Source organism: Saccostrea echinata, unplaced genomic scaffold (assembly GCF_033153115.1).
Source record: "Saccostrea echinata isolate AGI-Se365-2 ecotype Australia unplaced genomic scaffold, CSIRO_AGI_Sech_v1 ptg000002l, whole genome shotgun sequence".
Lineage (NCBI taxonomy): Eukaryota > Metazoa > Mollusca > Bivalvia > Ostreida > Ostreidae > Saccostrea > Saccostrea echinata.
Window position 1 is genome coordinate 8,788,681 of NW_026889751.1, and position 16,851 is coordinate 8,805,531.

Consider the following 16,851-nt stretch of genomic DNA (forward strand, 5'->3'; position numbering starts at 1 on the left):
ATACTATTCCCTACCTGAGGTGGTCTAAAGTATAAGCAGAACAGTGTGGTTACTTGTGTTAAAAATTCAACGATTTATTCTGTGCCACTAAAGAATTTTTACAAGAAGGGAAGGCCTTGACAACAGGAAACGAATTTATTGCACGCAAATCCAAGGACCAAACCTTATAAGATTTAGATACTTATTACTAAATTTAAAAAATAACGTTTGTTTAATGTTTTCATTTACAGAAGCCTATTATTCATATAACATTGAAGGAGCTACTTTGGTTAGTGACGACACCCATACATTAGTTAACTTTTACAATGGGATTCCATTTGGAGGCCATACCTACTATAAAGTATACGTAAGTATTAGTATAGAAGCACAGATTGCAAGTATTTATTAATTTCATAATTTAAGATTTGCTTGGAATCTGAATATTTGTAGTTTAGTACTAATGGCCTTCTCACTTTTGAAAATGGAGACTCATCTTATACACCGCCACGGTCGTCAACTAACCCTCATATAGCGCCATACTGGACGGATTTATATCCACTAGGTAGCAACGGAGGATATGTATACTACAAAACCTATAATGACTTTACAACACTTAATAAGGCCACATCTGATGTCCGACAGTTTGGTGGAATGCCTTTATCTTCCTTCCAGGCAAAATGGGTTTTGGTTGTGACGTGGAGTAGAACACCGTTTTTTCCCAACACCAATGGTCCTGTAAGTTTTAAATAAACACGTGCCTGTGTTTCAATGTAACATGTTTATCATAATCAAAGCACAGTGTTACCAGGAAAGTAGATCGTAGTCATGTTTACTGATCTTAGGCCTTTTGTTAACTTCCCACGTCAAATTTCCCATGGGCAAGAGGCCAATGGACAATGTGGTTCAACTGAGTTATATTTTTCTTGTTATGCAATGCGTAAGTTATCTACAAATGTCTTGCTTCCGTAACAATGTATGCATGTACCCTTGATAATTTTTTTCAAAAAAAAAAAAAAAATGGAAGGATTATTTCGAAGTCATTTTTTAAAGGAGACTTCCTTTGATCATTTCTTCTTACATGTTTCTCAAAATGAAATAAAACTGGAATTTAATTCTTTTTAAGTCATTTGAAGAAGGCGAAAATGATTTGAAGATAATAATAATTGAATTAAGTAAAGATACAACTGCCAAAAATAAATAAACAATATTGATATAATATTCATATAAAGAAAAGTACATAGGCATGGAACCCATGCATATCTTGAATTACGTAGCTCCAACAAGAGAAATTTTCAAATCTGTATACAAAACGTAGAAGATTCAGGCATTACTAACAATCTATCAGTTTTATGAAGTTGAAATATGAAGATAACGAACATTAATCCACCTCAAAAGTCCATTTCAAATAATGCAAATTGGGAACAGAGCAAACATGTATCTCCAAAAATGTCAGAGGTAGGATGGTGCCATGGAGTAGTAAGCTTCCCTTGTCACAATCGCTCATCGTCATGATCGGGAAACAAAATCTGTAGACAATTCTGTGTGAAAATAATGACCAAACAATATGTATGAAAAACGTCAATCAACTTAATTATATTTTGGTAAACTTTTCCCGAGTACCATGAGATTTAGTGCCGAGCGAAGCGAGGGAAAAAATCAAATGGCGAGGGAAAAGTTTAACATCATACTTAGTACATGTACATGTTTCACACGAGAAATTAAACCCTTTGTGTCTCTATCTATTTCATTACAAATCTTTATGTGTTTCTTGTTATTTAATCAAGATAACGATGATTTAATCCTGATTGTTGCCATTTTGTACAAATCCTGATGTGATAATTATACCCTCAGGGGTATATACCTGTCTGCAACAGGTCAGGTGACGGTCTACTGTGAGTAGTTTTCAAACTCAGTGAGGTTCATTTCTGCATATTCAAAAAATCTCTATATGAAGATAGTCATGTCATTTTTAATAGATTTAAGTCAGGAGCTTAGAAGTCTTGTGGACATTAAAAAAGATATGTTTTTATATGCAAAAAAGATTAATTGCTCTTGAAAAACAGAGAATTCGACGGCAATTTTACGAAAACAGGGGAACAAATCTGTATACGGTTGGAATGTCTCTGTTAACAACAATATCGGGGAAAGTTTACACACTACTTGAGCAATATAGGACTGTTCCTGTATATTTAAACTTTGTTTAAAAAATTTAAATCATATTTTGACTTCTTGCTGTGTCCTCTGTTAATCTGTTAATTGGAATTGAAGATGGTGAGTAAACTTTTTTGCGCTTTTCGGTTGAAGTATCAGTATAAATTGTAAATCCTAAATATTCAATCAATTACTAAACCTTTCTTAAATTTCTTAATTTTGACTTTTGTTTTATTTTTTAAGTTTTAAGGTTTTAATTTTTAATATTTTAATTTTGGTTTAAAATGATGAATTCAGAAAGAAGACAGGAAAAAAGAAAGAGATCTTTTTTCCTTCACTAATTTCATAGATTTTATTAATTGTTTAGCTTATCAGGTCCAATATTCTGATTCATTGTTTTGTGACTTTGCCCTGTGTCCATGATTGTAACCTTTCATTGATAATGATAAGTTTAATAATTACGATAGATTGTAAATGATTGCAAATGCTAACTTGGTCATTGTAAGGACCATAGAATTTGCGAAACGAAGACTTTAAACGAGACATAAATTGCTTATTTGACGTACCTTACTAAGGAAACCTCTGGGCCTCTCCACCAGGGCAATATCATTTGATTTTTTTTTTGGCAGTGTGCACATATTTCAACTTCGCCTTATTGATTTTAAGATACTGAAAAAATGACAGATTTTCTTATTTATGTTCAGATATCTATATCTCAGTTTGAACAAATTAACCTTAATTTTTAATCTTGAGAGTTAGCAAAATCTGGCTTGCTTTTGAAAGGGAGGATGTGTTTACTATATTGAAAGTGTATACAGTTCCAATTATTTATTATACCGGTTTCATGTAAGTTATAGGGGTTGAATGTTGTAGATTTCCAATGGATTTCATAACGAACATTACACTGAATGTAAAAATATGACACCTCTTTGTTTTATTTTCATTTAGACGGTTACTGTCCAGTGTGTCCTGATAACGGATCATGTCTCTACATACACCATTTTTCACTACATCGATGTAAACATTATCAATCAAGGGCACAATATCAGAATAGGATTCTATAACGGTTCACCCTTCGACAATCCATACTCATTTACCGACAATGCATATAAAATGAGTCAAATCGTGGGAAACACAGGTAATTTTACATTTTCTGGACCTAATATATGCTTTATTGCTTCTTTAGAGACATAGATGAAGCACGCATTTACATGTATTTGAATTCATTTAAGATATTTATTTCTATACTTTAAATATACTGCATCATGGATGTAAATCTAAATCATTAATTATGTTTTTTTAAAAATTATTTTTAGGATTAAATCGTGTTTGGTTTTACACAGTAGCGGCAGGTACTATCTAATATTTATTGAAATATTTTATTTCAAGAATTTTTTTTCTGAAGTTTAGATATATATTTAATTAAAACAGTTAAGAACATTTTTATGTTCATTTGGTTTCTTCCTTAGATGGGAATGACTGTGCCTCGGGACCCTGTGTTCATGGTTCTTGTGTTGACTTGTACGGAGATTTTAGATGTAACTGCCCGGCTGGCTTTACTGGGAAAAGATGCGATATGGGTAAGAAGCATTTAGCACAAAATTGCGAAAATAAGGTAAAATTGAAGAAACTAACTAAAATTAAGTTTCATGATTTATCATATACACATGCACTGTGTATTTGTTCACTAATGAACTTGATCAGTAAATTTTATTTCACAATATTTATGACTTTCATTGTAATTAGACTTTTATGTAAAGAACGTTCAATTGGCTTATAATATACAAACAACCTGAAAACAGAAATTAATGAAGAAAACAATGTGTATGTCCCTAACAATTTGTAAGGTTATACAGCAATTAATTAGTTTAGGAATTCTTAACTTTCTCTAACACTTTTAACCTAGAACAGTTTGTTTGATTTCTCTTACACTTTTAATTTGGTATAATAGATATAAATGAATGTCTGACCTATCCATGTGATAAGGGGACGTGTCACAATACCAAGGGGAGTTACTCCTGTTCTTGCCAAGTAGGATGGACGGGACAACACTGTGAAAACGGTAAACCTCAGTCAAAGGTCTAGATCTTTACTGTACATCACCAATTTTTCGTCAGACCTTACTAATTTTTTAAAAGCGAGTCAAAATTTTCAATTTTTCTGGTTATTGTTGCATATATTCTTTAAGAATTAAAATATGCTAGATTGAAATTTTTGCCAGTAATTGGTCTCGTGTAGTTACGCAAAATTAAGTTTTCGCAGATAAAAAGTTATCTGCAGTATTTATCTAGAACAAAGTTTATCTCACAAGGAAAAAAAACCCAAAGAACAATAACAAAGGAAAATTCAGCAAAACAGACAACAAAAACAAACCAAAACTAAAGCTAAACAAGCAAACAAAAATGTTACTTATTCTATTTTTAAATAAAATGTTTTCTTTACTTTTCTTTGAAACAAATCGAACAGACATTAATGAGTGTACGTCATCACCATGCCAAAATGGCGGAAGCTGTGTAAATAACCAGGGATCCTTTTCTTGCATCTGTGCAGCCGGCTGGACAGGACCGATCTGTGAAGTAGGTGTGTACCTGTCAGTTTATTTTGGTGCAGACTAATTACTGTCTTTTCTGTGGATCAAAAGAAATTAAAAGTTGTTTTTCTTTGATTGAAGAATCTCTTTCATTTGATGATTCATTAATTATTTTTGCATAACTTTTTTTTCAAAACAGAAAAGACATTTTGAAGATTGATTTTAGAGAGAAAAGAATTTTTCAAAAGAAATCAAAAGTTGTTTATCGCTTATTCAAGTATCTTTTTGATGATTCATTAATTATTTTTGAATAACTTCTTTTACAACAGATGTTAATGAATGTAATGCACAGCCCTGTTATCATGGACAGTGTCATAATTCCGATGGAAGTTATAAATGTGCATGTGAAATGGGGTGGATGGGAAAACATTGCAATATAGGTATTTGCATGAAATATACAGGCTTGAATAAAGCATTTATAGCTATAATAAAGTTTGAGATATTACATGTATCAGGAAATATAAACTTATGCGCAAGGATATACATGTAATATTAAAAAAAAATATTGAAATTCTATAAAACTTTAATAATAAAAAAAGTGTAACAAGGGCAATAAAAAATTATTATCTGAATCAAGCATTTTCAAATAGAGATATATCCCATTTGCATGCATATAAATTTGGAATAGGTATTATTGCAAATTGTGGATATAGACAATATTCAAAATATGATAAATCATAAACAACGACATGTGAAGATACAAAATATAATACTCTTCTTAGTTTTTCAACACACCATTTATGAACATTTACGCTGGTCTTAAATAACTGTATAAGTGTTTCCTGTTTCTTTGGATTTAAAACAAAATTAATGTTGAGTTAAGATGTCTGATTGATCAATATTAAACAAATAAAAGAACAAATTGAATACATCTTATTATCTTTGTGATTTAATATATTGCAAAAAAAAAATATAAGCATCAAGCTATAAAATACTTTATTTCAAATTAACATGTTCGATAGAAAGTGTAAAACTCATAATCACTATTAATGCATGAATAATACGATATATAGTTAGCATAGTTGTACAAGTCCTTTTCTTTAAAGAAATATGAAGTTTAAATGTTTCATGCTATAATTCCGTATATATTTTTATCCCATGTTTACCCCTTTATCCCGTGGATATGACTCATTGGATATTTTTTTCATAATCCACAGTTGTGACGTCACAATGGTTTTTGCGTTAGCGCGATGAAGTAAAATAAAGTGGAGTCCTATATAAAACAGTGTAAAACATTGGTTGTGAAGTATTAAACATGGGATAAAAAGAATCTCCCATGATTTGTAGTTGGATATGATTTTTATCCAACTCGTTGTGTGTTTTTTATCCCCTCGCCAAGGCTCGGGGATAAAAAACACACAACTCGTTGGATAAAAGTCATATCCAACTACAAATCATGGGAGATTCTATATATATGTAATCATTTGTAATATCTTAAAGCAGCCAATATAACATACACGTTCAATTCTGAGAGTTCGTCGTTTAATCAATGAAAGCTTTACAAAGAGGCAGATACACCTGCAGACAATGAATTCATAAATGAACACGGATCTTTATTGAACGATTAAATTCAATTCCTTGTTATGTTCAAATTTCAAACTTTATCTAATTTTTGTATAAACTCTCACCACATTTATATTGTATTTGTATTTACTTCTACCACTTTGTATTTGTATTTAATCCCACCACTTTATATTTGTATTTACTCCCACCACTTTTATTTGTATTTACTCCCAACACTTTGTATTTGTATTTACTCCCACCACTTTTATTTGTATTTACTCCCAACACTTTGTATTTGTATTTACTCCCACCACTTTGTATCTGTGTTAATTACCTCCACTGCTTTGTATTTGTATTTACTTCCACCACTTTGTATTAATTACTTCCATCACTTTGTACATGTGTATTTGTTTTTACTCCCAACACTTTGTATTTACTTCCGACTAGTGAATTAAATCTTGGAACATGACAATGCACCAATGTTTCAAACTTTTAATATCTTTCAAATTTATTTTAGCTATTTAGCATGTTTCTGATTTTGACTCATATAAATATTGTGTCTTCGATATCAATTATCGTCTTTACCTCATATATCTACATGTAGCATTAACTTTTTTTGAAAAACTGTTGTTCCAGATATAAATGAATGCTTATCCGTCGGTATCTGTAATCATGGGACATGTGTAAATACAGATGGTTCTTTCTACTGCCATTGTCTTAACGGGTGGAGCGGTCAGAATTGCAATCAAGGTATAAATCTTTATTCAATTGAACGAGACCAACAGCCACTAACTTAAATCACTTCAATCCAATTATGCTTTCGATTTATAAGAAATTATCTAAACCTTTCTTTTCAACAAAAAATAAATCAGATATTGATGAGTGTGCAACATCATCGCCATGTTGCAATGGAGGAAGCTGCGTGAACAACCCAGGGTCGTTTTCCTGCAACTGTGTCAGTGGATGGACTGGGTCAGTCTGTGAAAAAGGTCTGTTATGTTGCTTAATTCAACCATTTTGATACAAATTAACCGAAAATGCTGTTCGCTATATATCTATTTAAGACATGTCATTCCTTTTATGTCCACTCTTTCATTACAATTTACAGATGTTGATGAATGTGACAGCACAACATGTAATAACGACGGAGTTTGCTACAATGTTCCCGGAAGTTACTTCTGCCAGTGTCATCACGGTTATACGGGAAATCTTTGTAATACAGGTAGATAATCACTCTTAATAGCTTACACACAATAAAATAAATTTATATGATATTGCAGCCCATTCATTTTTTTTCAGACGTAGATGAATGTAGGACATCTCTAATCTGCCACAATGGGGGTATCTGTATAAATCAGCAAGGTTTTTCTACGTGTAAATGTGACAGCAGACAAGGGTATATCGGACGTCACTGTAAAGAAGGTATCTTTTTTTCAGAATTTCTTAATTGAGAACTAAAAATGAGGTCACTAATCAAAATTGACAGATAAATTAATTTAATTCCATTAAACAGATATCCAAGAATGTGGTCTTGAAATCACTCCCTGTCTGAATAACGGGTCATGCAGTAATACCCATGGCTCGTTCAACTGTACGTGTGGACATCATTGGAAGGGAGAATTTTGTCAGAATGGTAGGTTCTCTGTCTAGTATTATGTGTGAACGTTTTTTTTTTTTATAGATAAATAATCAAATTCAGTGATAAATTGGACTTTCCTTTCTAAGTTTTTCTTTTTGTGATTTTAGAAAGAAATGCATGCAGTGACTCTCCATGCAAAAATGGTGGGGTCTGTGAATTAATAAATGACACATTCGTATGCCACTGTCCTCAGGGTTATAAAGGAGATATGTGTGAAACAGGTTCTTAAAATTTGCTTAATTATCTACTTAACTTTTTGCAATTTTAAAAATTAACATAACCTCTCTAATTGTTTATTTTCAGTCCTCCCTGCCTGCTTTTATGATCCATGTTGGAACAATGGAACTTGTCATGACACTAATGGAAGTGCCACCTGTGGTTGTTCCCCTGGATTTACGGGACAATACTGTACAAATGGTAAGCATGATAAATTATACTGGCAAATAATTTTCATGTAAAAAAAGGGAATACATTTCACTTGGGGAAAACAGTAAAAGAAATCCATGTGAAGTTTACATGCGAATTTTTAAGAAAAATGAATAATGTGAGAGTTTTTTTGATGGAATGTTACATGAGACAAAGCTACCTGTGTTATATATTTAATAAATTTCAAAATGTTAATATGATAAAACACATTCTACATAATCTGCAGACATAAACGAGTGTTTGTCTTCTCCCTGCATTAACAACAGTCTATGTGTCAACACAGCTGGAAATTTTGTATGCGTCTGCCAGGCAGGATACAGAGGCAGACTTTGTGATTTAGGTAAAATTTATTACAACTATATTCAACCTTAATATTCAACCTAAATCTACCTAAATATATATCATTTTCCTTTATCATAAAATAAAGTGTATCTCAAACACACAGACATTTCATTATAAAGAAAAATAGATTTGATTTCATGCGAGAGTGCATAGTAATATGAGTTTCTTAACTTTACAACTGTTTTTGAAAATCAGTTTGAGCTGTTCGACAGCTATATTCTCAATTTGGTAACACATTATGATATTTAGGTACACAATTTGAACTGGGGTTTAGCATATGGGTAGATATTATTTCATGCTATAAAGCCATGTTTTTATATATAAAAATATGATCATTTTGTCAGTAAAGAACAAGTTTTCTACAGATAAAAATATCAAACGGAGAAGATTTTTTCTCCAAAGGTGCAAAGTAAATTTTATAGTTTGCAGACATCAGCAAATGACATTTTTCTAGCTGCATTGAGCTTACACGATTTTAATTCTTTGTGAAAGGTCCCTGTGATGTTGTAAACTGTCAAAACAATGGCACCTGTGTTGTCCATGGATCCTCAACAGCATGTCTGTGTTCGCCTGGATTTACAGGAGTAAATTGTGACCAAGGTCAGTTTACAACTACTGTGTTTTGTAGTTTAATCGACCAGTATATTTGTAAAGATTTTACTTATTATATAAAATTGTCGCACTAAAGTGTATAAGCTTATAGTGTAAAAAAAAAACCTTCTTTCAATATAAATAATGAAATGTAATCTTTATTCCAGAAATTAATGAATGTGATTTGGTACCATGTGCAGAAAATTACACATGCAACAATACACTTGGTGGTTTTGAGTGTATACACTGCAATGGTTCTATTGAAAACTGCACAACTGGTAATTAATTTTTTTTTGCAATTATTCTGCTTATCATATTAAATAGTCTTAGTAAAGTGTATAAGCTTATAGTGTAAAAAGACCTTCCTTTCAATAAAAATAATGAAATGTAATCTTTATTCCAGATATTAATGAATGTGATTTGGAACCATGTGCAGAAAATTACACATGCAACAATACACTTGGTGGTTTTGAATGTATACATTGCAATGATTCGTTTGAAAACTGCACAACTGGTAGGTGATATTTGACTTGGATTTTTTTTATGATGTTTTGAAATAGACTATAAGAATAGGACGACATTTGAATTGTTTCCTATTACTCTTACGTATGGTATTGTCTGTCAAATATTTTTGAATTGGTTTAATAAAGGTTTATCATCAAATTATTGCCTCCCTTTCCTTGGATGTATTCGAGCACACTACTGATTCTTGACTAGTTGTCTTAAAATAGTTTAACCAGATTAATTTTGTCTTTAATTCATATCAGCTTAGTGGTTGAATACCGAACATATATGTATCTTTGCTTAGTTGGAATGGATGCTTGCAGCAATTCTTGCCAAAATGATGGTCTGTGTTTGGGCAGTCAAGGCAATAACAATTCCTCCACATGCCTGTGTAGACTAGGGTGGACGGGGAATAACTGTGAATCAGGTATACATGTATACTGAAATTTTTGGTTTTTTAAGTATGCATAATTTACATTACATTGTATACATTTGCCCCCCCCCCCCCCCAAAAAAAAAAAAAAGATAATTTGTATATTGAGATATAATTTTGTTTTGTTGAATATTTTTCATCATAGCTATTGACTTCTGTGAGAACATTACTTGTCAAAACAATGGATCTTGTCAATCTGCACTCGGCAACTTCACTTGTGTTTGTTTACCTGGATTCAGAGGAGAATTTTGTGAAGCAGGTAGGTTACGGTATGATCATTTGAATTCAATGTGTAATGAATTTAAAAATTATTTGTAAAGATATTTTGTCCATTTTACTGTTGCAGATATTGATGAATGTATGTTTGAACCGTGTTTCAACAATGGGAACTGCACAAATGTTAATGGAAGCTACGTGTGTTCCTGTACAGATGAGTTCAAAGGTTCACAATGTGACCTAGGTAAAATTTTTACTTTTGTTGCAAGCCAAATCACATACTAGTATCTTCAATAGATATCAGAAAGTTGTCCTTGGTTTTAAGAATATTTTAAATTCTTATATAAAGGAACAAGAACATTGTGTACATTATTTATTGCTGACGTTGTTTCTTGTCTGTTTAGAAGTCGATCAGTGTATTTCATCTCCATGCAAAAATAATGCTACATGCACACCAGAATATGGATCATTTTCCTGTAATTGCAATTATGGCTGGACTGGGAGCACGTGTCAACAAGGTTTTAAACAAACATCCGTAATTCATTTTGCCAAAAGATAAACCTTTGAAATTCTCTTCAAACTATATTTATTGAGTATTCTTCACAGATGTAAATGAATGTTTGGGAAATCCCTGCTATGGTAATAGCACCTGTGAAAATATTGCCAGCTCGTACCTTTGTCACTGTCCATTGGAGAGAACGGGGAGAAACTGTGAACTAGGTAGTATACTAAAGGGTCTCTTACCATTTCAAAACAGACTTTCAGTGTATTTCAAGCCTAAGAAATTTTCTCTGTTTTTCTTCATCCTATTGCATGTTTTTACGTACTGACATTCACATTTTTGGACAAAGTCTCAACAAACTAAGGACTTTTCAGTTCTTGAATGTGTTAGCTTAGATTATAGAAAAAGTCAATCATCATTTAGAATATTTTGTTATCTTTTATCAGACTATGATGAGTGTCTGTCTAATCCATGTCATCACGGAATCTGTATAAATCTTTATGGAGGATTTACTTGTGTTTGTGAGAAAGGATTTAATGGGACCCTTTGCAATGAAGGTGATAGTTTATATATAATATAATCATACGGTATTATGAGGAAAAAATACACATAGAATATAAAAGACTGCTATGATTGAGCATTGTTAGCATTCGTGGCATTAAAAATTTGTTTCAGATATCGACGAATGCAAAGAGAATCCATGCAGCAATAATGGGACATGCATCAACTCGGAGGGAAGTTATCATTGTTACTGTGGTACACAATGGACGGGAGACAAATGTCAGACAGGTAGGTTGCAATCGGTTTTCAAAAAACAATTTGTTATATCACTTATGGTGAAGAGAATAACTGATCAATGTTTTCAAGAAAAGTACGTTCATAGTCAAGTATGTTACAAAAATATTGTACCAAAAGTTGCAGTTGCATGAACTTTCAAAAATATATTTAAAGGTAGCTAAATATAAAATGGAACAATTGTAAAATATATGTTCTCTAAATTGAATGTGTTAATCATTTAATTTCTTTTCATCTGGCATAAAATCGCTGCTTTATTCCTGCTTTTTGGTAATGTCATGTATTTTCATCCTTAGGGGAAGGACAATGAACATGTTAACAAGAAATACATGTACAATGTTCTAAACAGATATTATTATCTGGAAAGGTTAATTTTCAAACTTGAATAACCTGTTTATGTCAGTGCAAAACATGCTTCAACTAAGAAAAGAGTTAAAGGAAAGATTGTAGGGCGGAAGGAGCATGAATCGAGGGATTTTTTAGCTTGAGTTAATTCTTGTATAAGTATTGATACCTTCACTTTTATAGATATTAACGAGTGTTCTTTGATTGGATGTAGAAATAATGGAACTTGTATTAACACCGACGGTTCCTTCCGATGCAAATGTAACAGTTTCTACACAGGGATTTATTGCGATGAAGGTATTGGAGTTTGCCTTTTTTCCTTTATTCACTCTTTAAATTTTTTTTCTTTTCCTGTGATTTATTTCATTCTGTTAATCTCTTTTTTTTCAAAAGATGTAAATGAATGTGTAACGCAACCTGAAATTTGTAAAAATGGAGGAACATGTGAAAATCTCTGTGGAAGCTACAAATGTCATTGTACTGAGGGGAACGCCGGATACAACTGTGATGGGGGTAATTATATATATATATATATATATATATATATATATATATATATATATATATATATATATTAAAATAAAATCCAAGATAAACAAACAAGTTCACAAGTGTAATAATTAAATGTGAACTTGTTTGTTTATCTTGGATTTTATTTTAATTTATAACCTACGTATACCGTGGACTTTTACTACAGTTTCACTATATATATATATATATATATATATATATATATATATATATATATATATATATATATATATATATATATATCCTTGTAAAAAAGTGAATTTCTTTTTGCTTTCTATATTAATATTTCTTCACTTAGGGCAGTTATGTTAGTTTAAGAGTTGTTGTAAAATGTGCTTTATAAATAAAAATTAATTTCATTACAACGTGTATTGGTAACGATCCTCTAATAATACTAATGTCCAAATAACTGTATTTCACTTCCATTCTCAATGACCGTGTAGTGTAGGACAGCGCCGCGAGAATTCCATCGGCATCGAAAGCAAGTTTTTGACTTGCCTAGATAGCCGAGCGGTCTAGCGCGCTGTTCCTGTACTGCTAGGAGACAGATTCCGTAGGTCGAGATTTCAACCCCGGGCTGGGGCGGAAGTGGGTATCCTTGTAAAAAAGTGAATTTCTTTGTGCTTTCTCTCTCTCTCTCTCTCTCTCTCTCTCTCTCTCTATATATATATATATATAGAGAGAGAGAGAGAGAGAGAGAGAGAGAGGATATTCAATGTTTTGTAGATGAATATGGAATATATTTCACAAGTGGGACAGGATTTTTTGATATTTTCACGAGTGCGAAGCACGAGTGAAAATATAAAAAAAAATCCTGTCTCACGAGTGAAATAAATTCCATATTCATCTACAAAACATTGAATTTTCTGTTTATTACATTTTCTTTGATTTTCCCTTTGCCTCTGTCTTTTCTTAACACAGTGTCATAGGCTTGTCAGTTGACGTCATAGTTGAGCGGTTGAGACGTCATAGCTTAGCACTTGTGTGATTGAAAACATTACATAGCATGGACTTTAGCAACATATTTGGGAAGAAATATGCAGTTTTAGCTCTATCAAGATGCTTAGTTACTATCTCTATCTTATGACAGGCCAGAAATTATTTTTTACTTACTTTGATATCCTTTCACACTGTGAGAGAATATCATTTTGGTATCCTTTCACACTGTGAGAGAATATCACTTTTATTCAATAAATAAATCACAGTATTTCACTGTTGAAAATGTTATAAATATATATATATCATCTGACTTTTTTTGTCTTTTTACAAATGCTAATTATAAACACTAAGTATCTTTATATTTGAAGATGTTAATGAGTGCTTAGAATGGATTGATCCATGTAAACATGGAGGGCTTTGTACTAATACCAAAGGTTCATTTAATTGTAACTGTACTTCAAACTGGACCGGAAGTACCTGCCAGGATGGTAATTATAAAACTCTTTTTGAATTCCTTAAAACCGCTTTTTATTATCTGGTATATTAGATTATATCAAAGTCCTTTTAAACTAGAAATGCCAATAAAAAAATTATGAAGATCTTTTCTAGAAAAAAAGTTTAGTTAACTAACAGAAATCTATGTATTATTTTAGATGTAAACGAATGCAGGTACTTACCATCATTATGTCAACACAACGGAGCATGCTTTAATTTTGATGGAGGATTCAATTGCACTTGTGTACCTGGATATAAAGGAGCACTTTGTGAAATAGGTGACAATCATACATTCATAAAATTATATAACCGTTACACAGAAAAATTTGCATGCTTTACCACTCTGTTCCACTCTGTTCAATCAAATTTTTGATAAAATAAAACGCAGCTTCAATGACATACCGTAGGATATGTCTCCTTATCCATACATTTTTAACTACTGGATTTTTGTTATAAATTTAGCTTAGAGAAAAAATGTAAATTTCATTGGTATTTTCTTGATTTATGACAATAGTTTTTTAACAATAAATTTGGCTAATGCACATGTAATTATTGAGGTTGGTCTTTTTTATTTCAAAACGTTTATTTGGTTCAAGATGTTGACGAATGCACAGAGTGGACAATAGAGCCGCCATGTAAACATGGCGGCCAATGTATCAATAACAAAGGATCCTTTAACTGTAACTGTACTTCAAACTGGACAGGAAGTGTTTGTCAAGAAGGTAGATTTTTCTATGCAGAATGTTAAAAATTTCAATTCCATTAAACTAAATGCGATCAATATTAAAAGATCATGTAGAAAAAAAAAACCTTGCAAACTGTAATGAATTTTTGCTTCAGATATAAATGATTGCCGGAAATTCCCATGCGAGAACAATGGAACATGCTACAACTTTGAAGGAGGGTTCAATTGTACTTGTGAGGCTGGATTTACCGGAGCCCTTTGTGAATTGGGTTAAAATCTAACATTTTATTTTTTATATAAAGTAAACCTAGGATAAAAATTTTATATTACAAGCAATATTTATGTCAAAGCATATATATATGTATCTTATATGTATACAGATGAACAATTAAAAAAAAACTATGTAGTAATATACGTGAAAATTGTTTACACATTTCAGATATAAATGAATGCCTGTCAGACCCTTGTAAAAATAACGGTTCATGCCAGAACACGATAGGATCGTTCTATTGTGATTGTGTTAATAACTGGTATGGGGTATTTTGTGAAAAAGGTGAGTAATTTGTCATTTTCTGCCATAAACTAAAAAATTTAATGCTTAAACTTGTTCTTTCAATTATATTGTTTGTAAAACAACACTATCATTGTAAAAAAAAAATTTCAGACTTGTGTAACACGGAGCCAGTACAACTAGTATTTGTTGTTGATACGTCTTTTAGCACATCAAGAAAAATATTTCAGCAACAAAAAGACTTCATCTCTGATATCGTTTCAAGAGTAACTCTTGCAGATAATAAATTCAAGATAGCGGTTGCATCATATGGGGGAAATACAAACATTGACATAAAGTTTGATTCCTACAAAAACAATAAAACATTACTTCTTGAACAAATATCTAAGCTTTCATTCATGAATGGAACAACTGACATTCACAATGCATCGTACACCGTCAAGAATTTCCTGAATGTCACTAAGGGAAGTAACCAGTTTGTGTTATTTTTCACGGACGGGATGCCATCTAATCTACAACTTGCTATAAACGGAACAGGAGAGTTGCGGGCCCGTCTGCTAAATTCAAGTTCCCATAATGCTTTGATGTTTGTATCGTTTGGCAATGACGTCAGACATGTTGGTTTTAAGAAAATGTCGGGAGATCCGAGATATAAGGATGTGTTCAGTCACATTTCAATTAACCCATTCTATCAACTAGTAAGAAGGTTGATGGACGAAAAATGTGCAGGTATTATTTAACTATATATATTTGTTACGTAAATGTTGATGTTCATTGGACACATACATTACTCAAAAAATCATAAAATACCGTGTAAGAAAAGCATGTTTGTTAAACTTTAAAATTCAAATTACCTTGAGTTCTTTTGTCTTTGTTTAATCTAAATTTTTCTTAATTTTCAGCTTGCTATTATCAAGAGCTGGTGGATATTATGTTTGTTCTTGATATATCTTCAATTATACCACTTAGTGCGTTCTCTGGAAGTTTAAGCATCATCTTTTCAATTTTAAAGCACCTAGAACCATTTGTTGTGCTAGCACCGGACCATACCCAACTAGGAGCAGTCTATTTCTCAAACGAACCTCATCTATTAATGCAGCTTAATCAATCTACGGATTTTAATAGTTTTGCTAGCAAACTTTTGAGCGTTTCTCAAGACAGCCATGGGTTTCAGAACGTCAGTTCCAATGTAGCAAAAGCTTTAGAATTCACAAGATCTCATCTCCTGTCCCCAGAAACTGGTGCGCGAGAATCGTCCAGAAAACTTATCATACATATTTACACTGGATTCGATTCTAATGCTACAAATTCTGCTGAAGTGGTAAAAGCGTTAACCTATGATCAAATCACTGTTTTTTCGATAGGAGTTGGAGACAAATACACATACGATGATGTCTTGTTAACCGCATCCAGCTCTTTTCATGCATTTTTTGCTGAATATGATGAAAGGAAAGCTAAATGGGGACTGACGGAAACAGAATTAGAATTCATTAAAAATATTGATCATTTTACATGTACGAAAAGAATAAATACTTAAAATTGTTTTATCTTATACATTACAATTCTCTTTGCAAAAACTATGGTATATGTAGATGTATATTGTATGAGTAAAAGTATTTGTATTACATATTTATGACGTACATTTGCTTTAATTTCGTTAGCCTTGAGAACAGG

The 16,851-nt window shown here is 31.8% G+C and overlaps 1 protein-coding gene across 1 annotated transcript in view; it reads left to right on the top strand.

Moving 5' to 3' along the window:
• The window catches only part of LOC133204090 (neurogenic locus notch homolog protein 1-like), a 34,983-nt gene that overhangs the window by 66 nt on the left and 18,066 nt on the right, over positions 1-16,851 (top strand). Inside the window, exons 2-35 of the mRNA XM_061339854.1 lie at positions 430-714; positions 3,079-3,268; positions 3,447-3,482; positions 3,600-3,710; positions 4,082-4,192; positions 4,597-4,710; positions 4,990-5,100; positions 6,860-6,973; positions 7,096-7,212; positions 7,332-7,445; positions 7,523-7,645; positions 7,737-7,856; positions 7,970-8,083; positions 8,166-8,279; positions 8,515-8,628; positions 9,123-9,230; positions 9,389-9,499; positions 9,625-9,735; positions 10,030-10,152; positions 10,304-10,417; positions 10,505-10,618; positions 10,779-10,892; positions 10,981-11,094; positions 11,323-11,433; positions 11,552-11,665; positions 12,200-12,313; positions 12,410-12,529; positions 13,855-13,974; positions 14,140-14,259; positions 14,578-14,703; positions 14,822-14,935; positions 15,106-15,219; positions 15,331-15,906; positions 16,080-16,709. Coding sequence (XP_061195838.1) covers positions 430-714; positions 3,079-3,268; positions 3,447-3,482; positions 3,600-3,710; positions 4,082-4,192; positions 4,597-4,710; positions 4,990-5,100; positions 6,860-6,973; positions 7,096-7,212; positions 7,332-7,445; positions 7,523-7,645; positions 7,737-7,856; positions 7,970-8,083; positions 8,166-8,279; positions 8,515-8,628; positions 9,123-9,230; positions 9,389-9,499; positions 9,625-9,735; positions 10,030-10,152; positions 10,304-10,417; positions 10,505-10,618; positions 10,779-10,892; positions 10,981-11,094; positions 11,323-11,433; positions 11,552-11,665; positions 12,200-12,313; positions 12,410-12,529; positions 13,855-13,974; positions 14,140-14,259; positions 14,578-14,703; positions 14,822-14,935; positions 15,106-15,219; positions 15,331-15,906; positions 16,080-16,709 — 5,056 coding nt within the window. The remainder of the gene's footprint in view (positions 1-429; positions 715-3,078; positions 3,269-3,446; positions 3,483-3,599; positions 3,711-4,081; positions 4,193-4,596; positions 4,711-4,989; positions 5,101-6,859; positions 6,974-7,095; positions 7,213-7,331; positions 7,446-7,522; positions 7,646-7,736; positions 7,857-7,969; positions 8,084-8,165; positions 8,280-8,514; positions 8,629-9,122; positions 9,231-9,388; positions 9,500-9,624; positions 9,736-10,029; positions 10,153-10,303; positions 10,418-10,504; positions 10,619-10,778; positions 10,893-10,980; positions 11,095-11,322; positions 11,434-11,551; positions 11,666-12,199; positions 12,314-12,409; positions 12,530-13,854; positions 13,975-14,139; positions 14,260-14,577; positions 14,704-14,821; positions 14,936-15,105; positions 15,220-15,330; positions 15,907-16,079; positions 16,710-16,851) is intronic.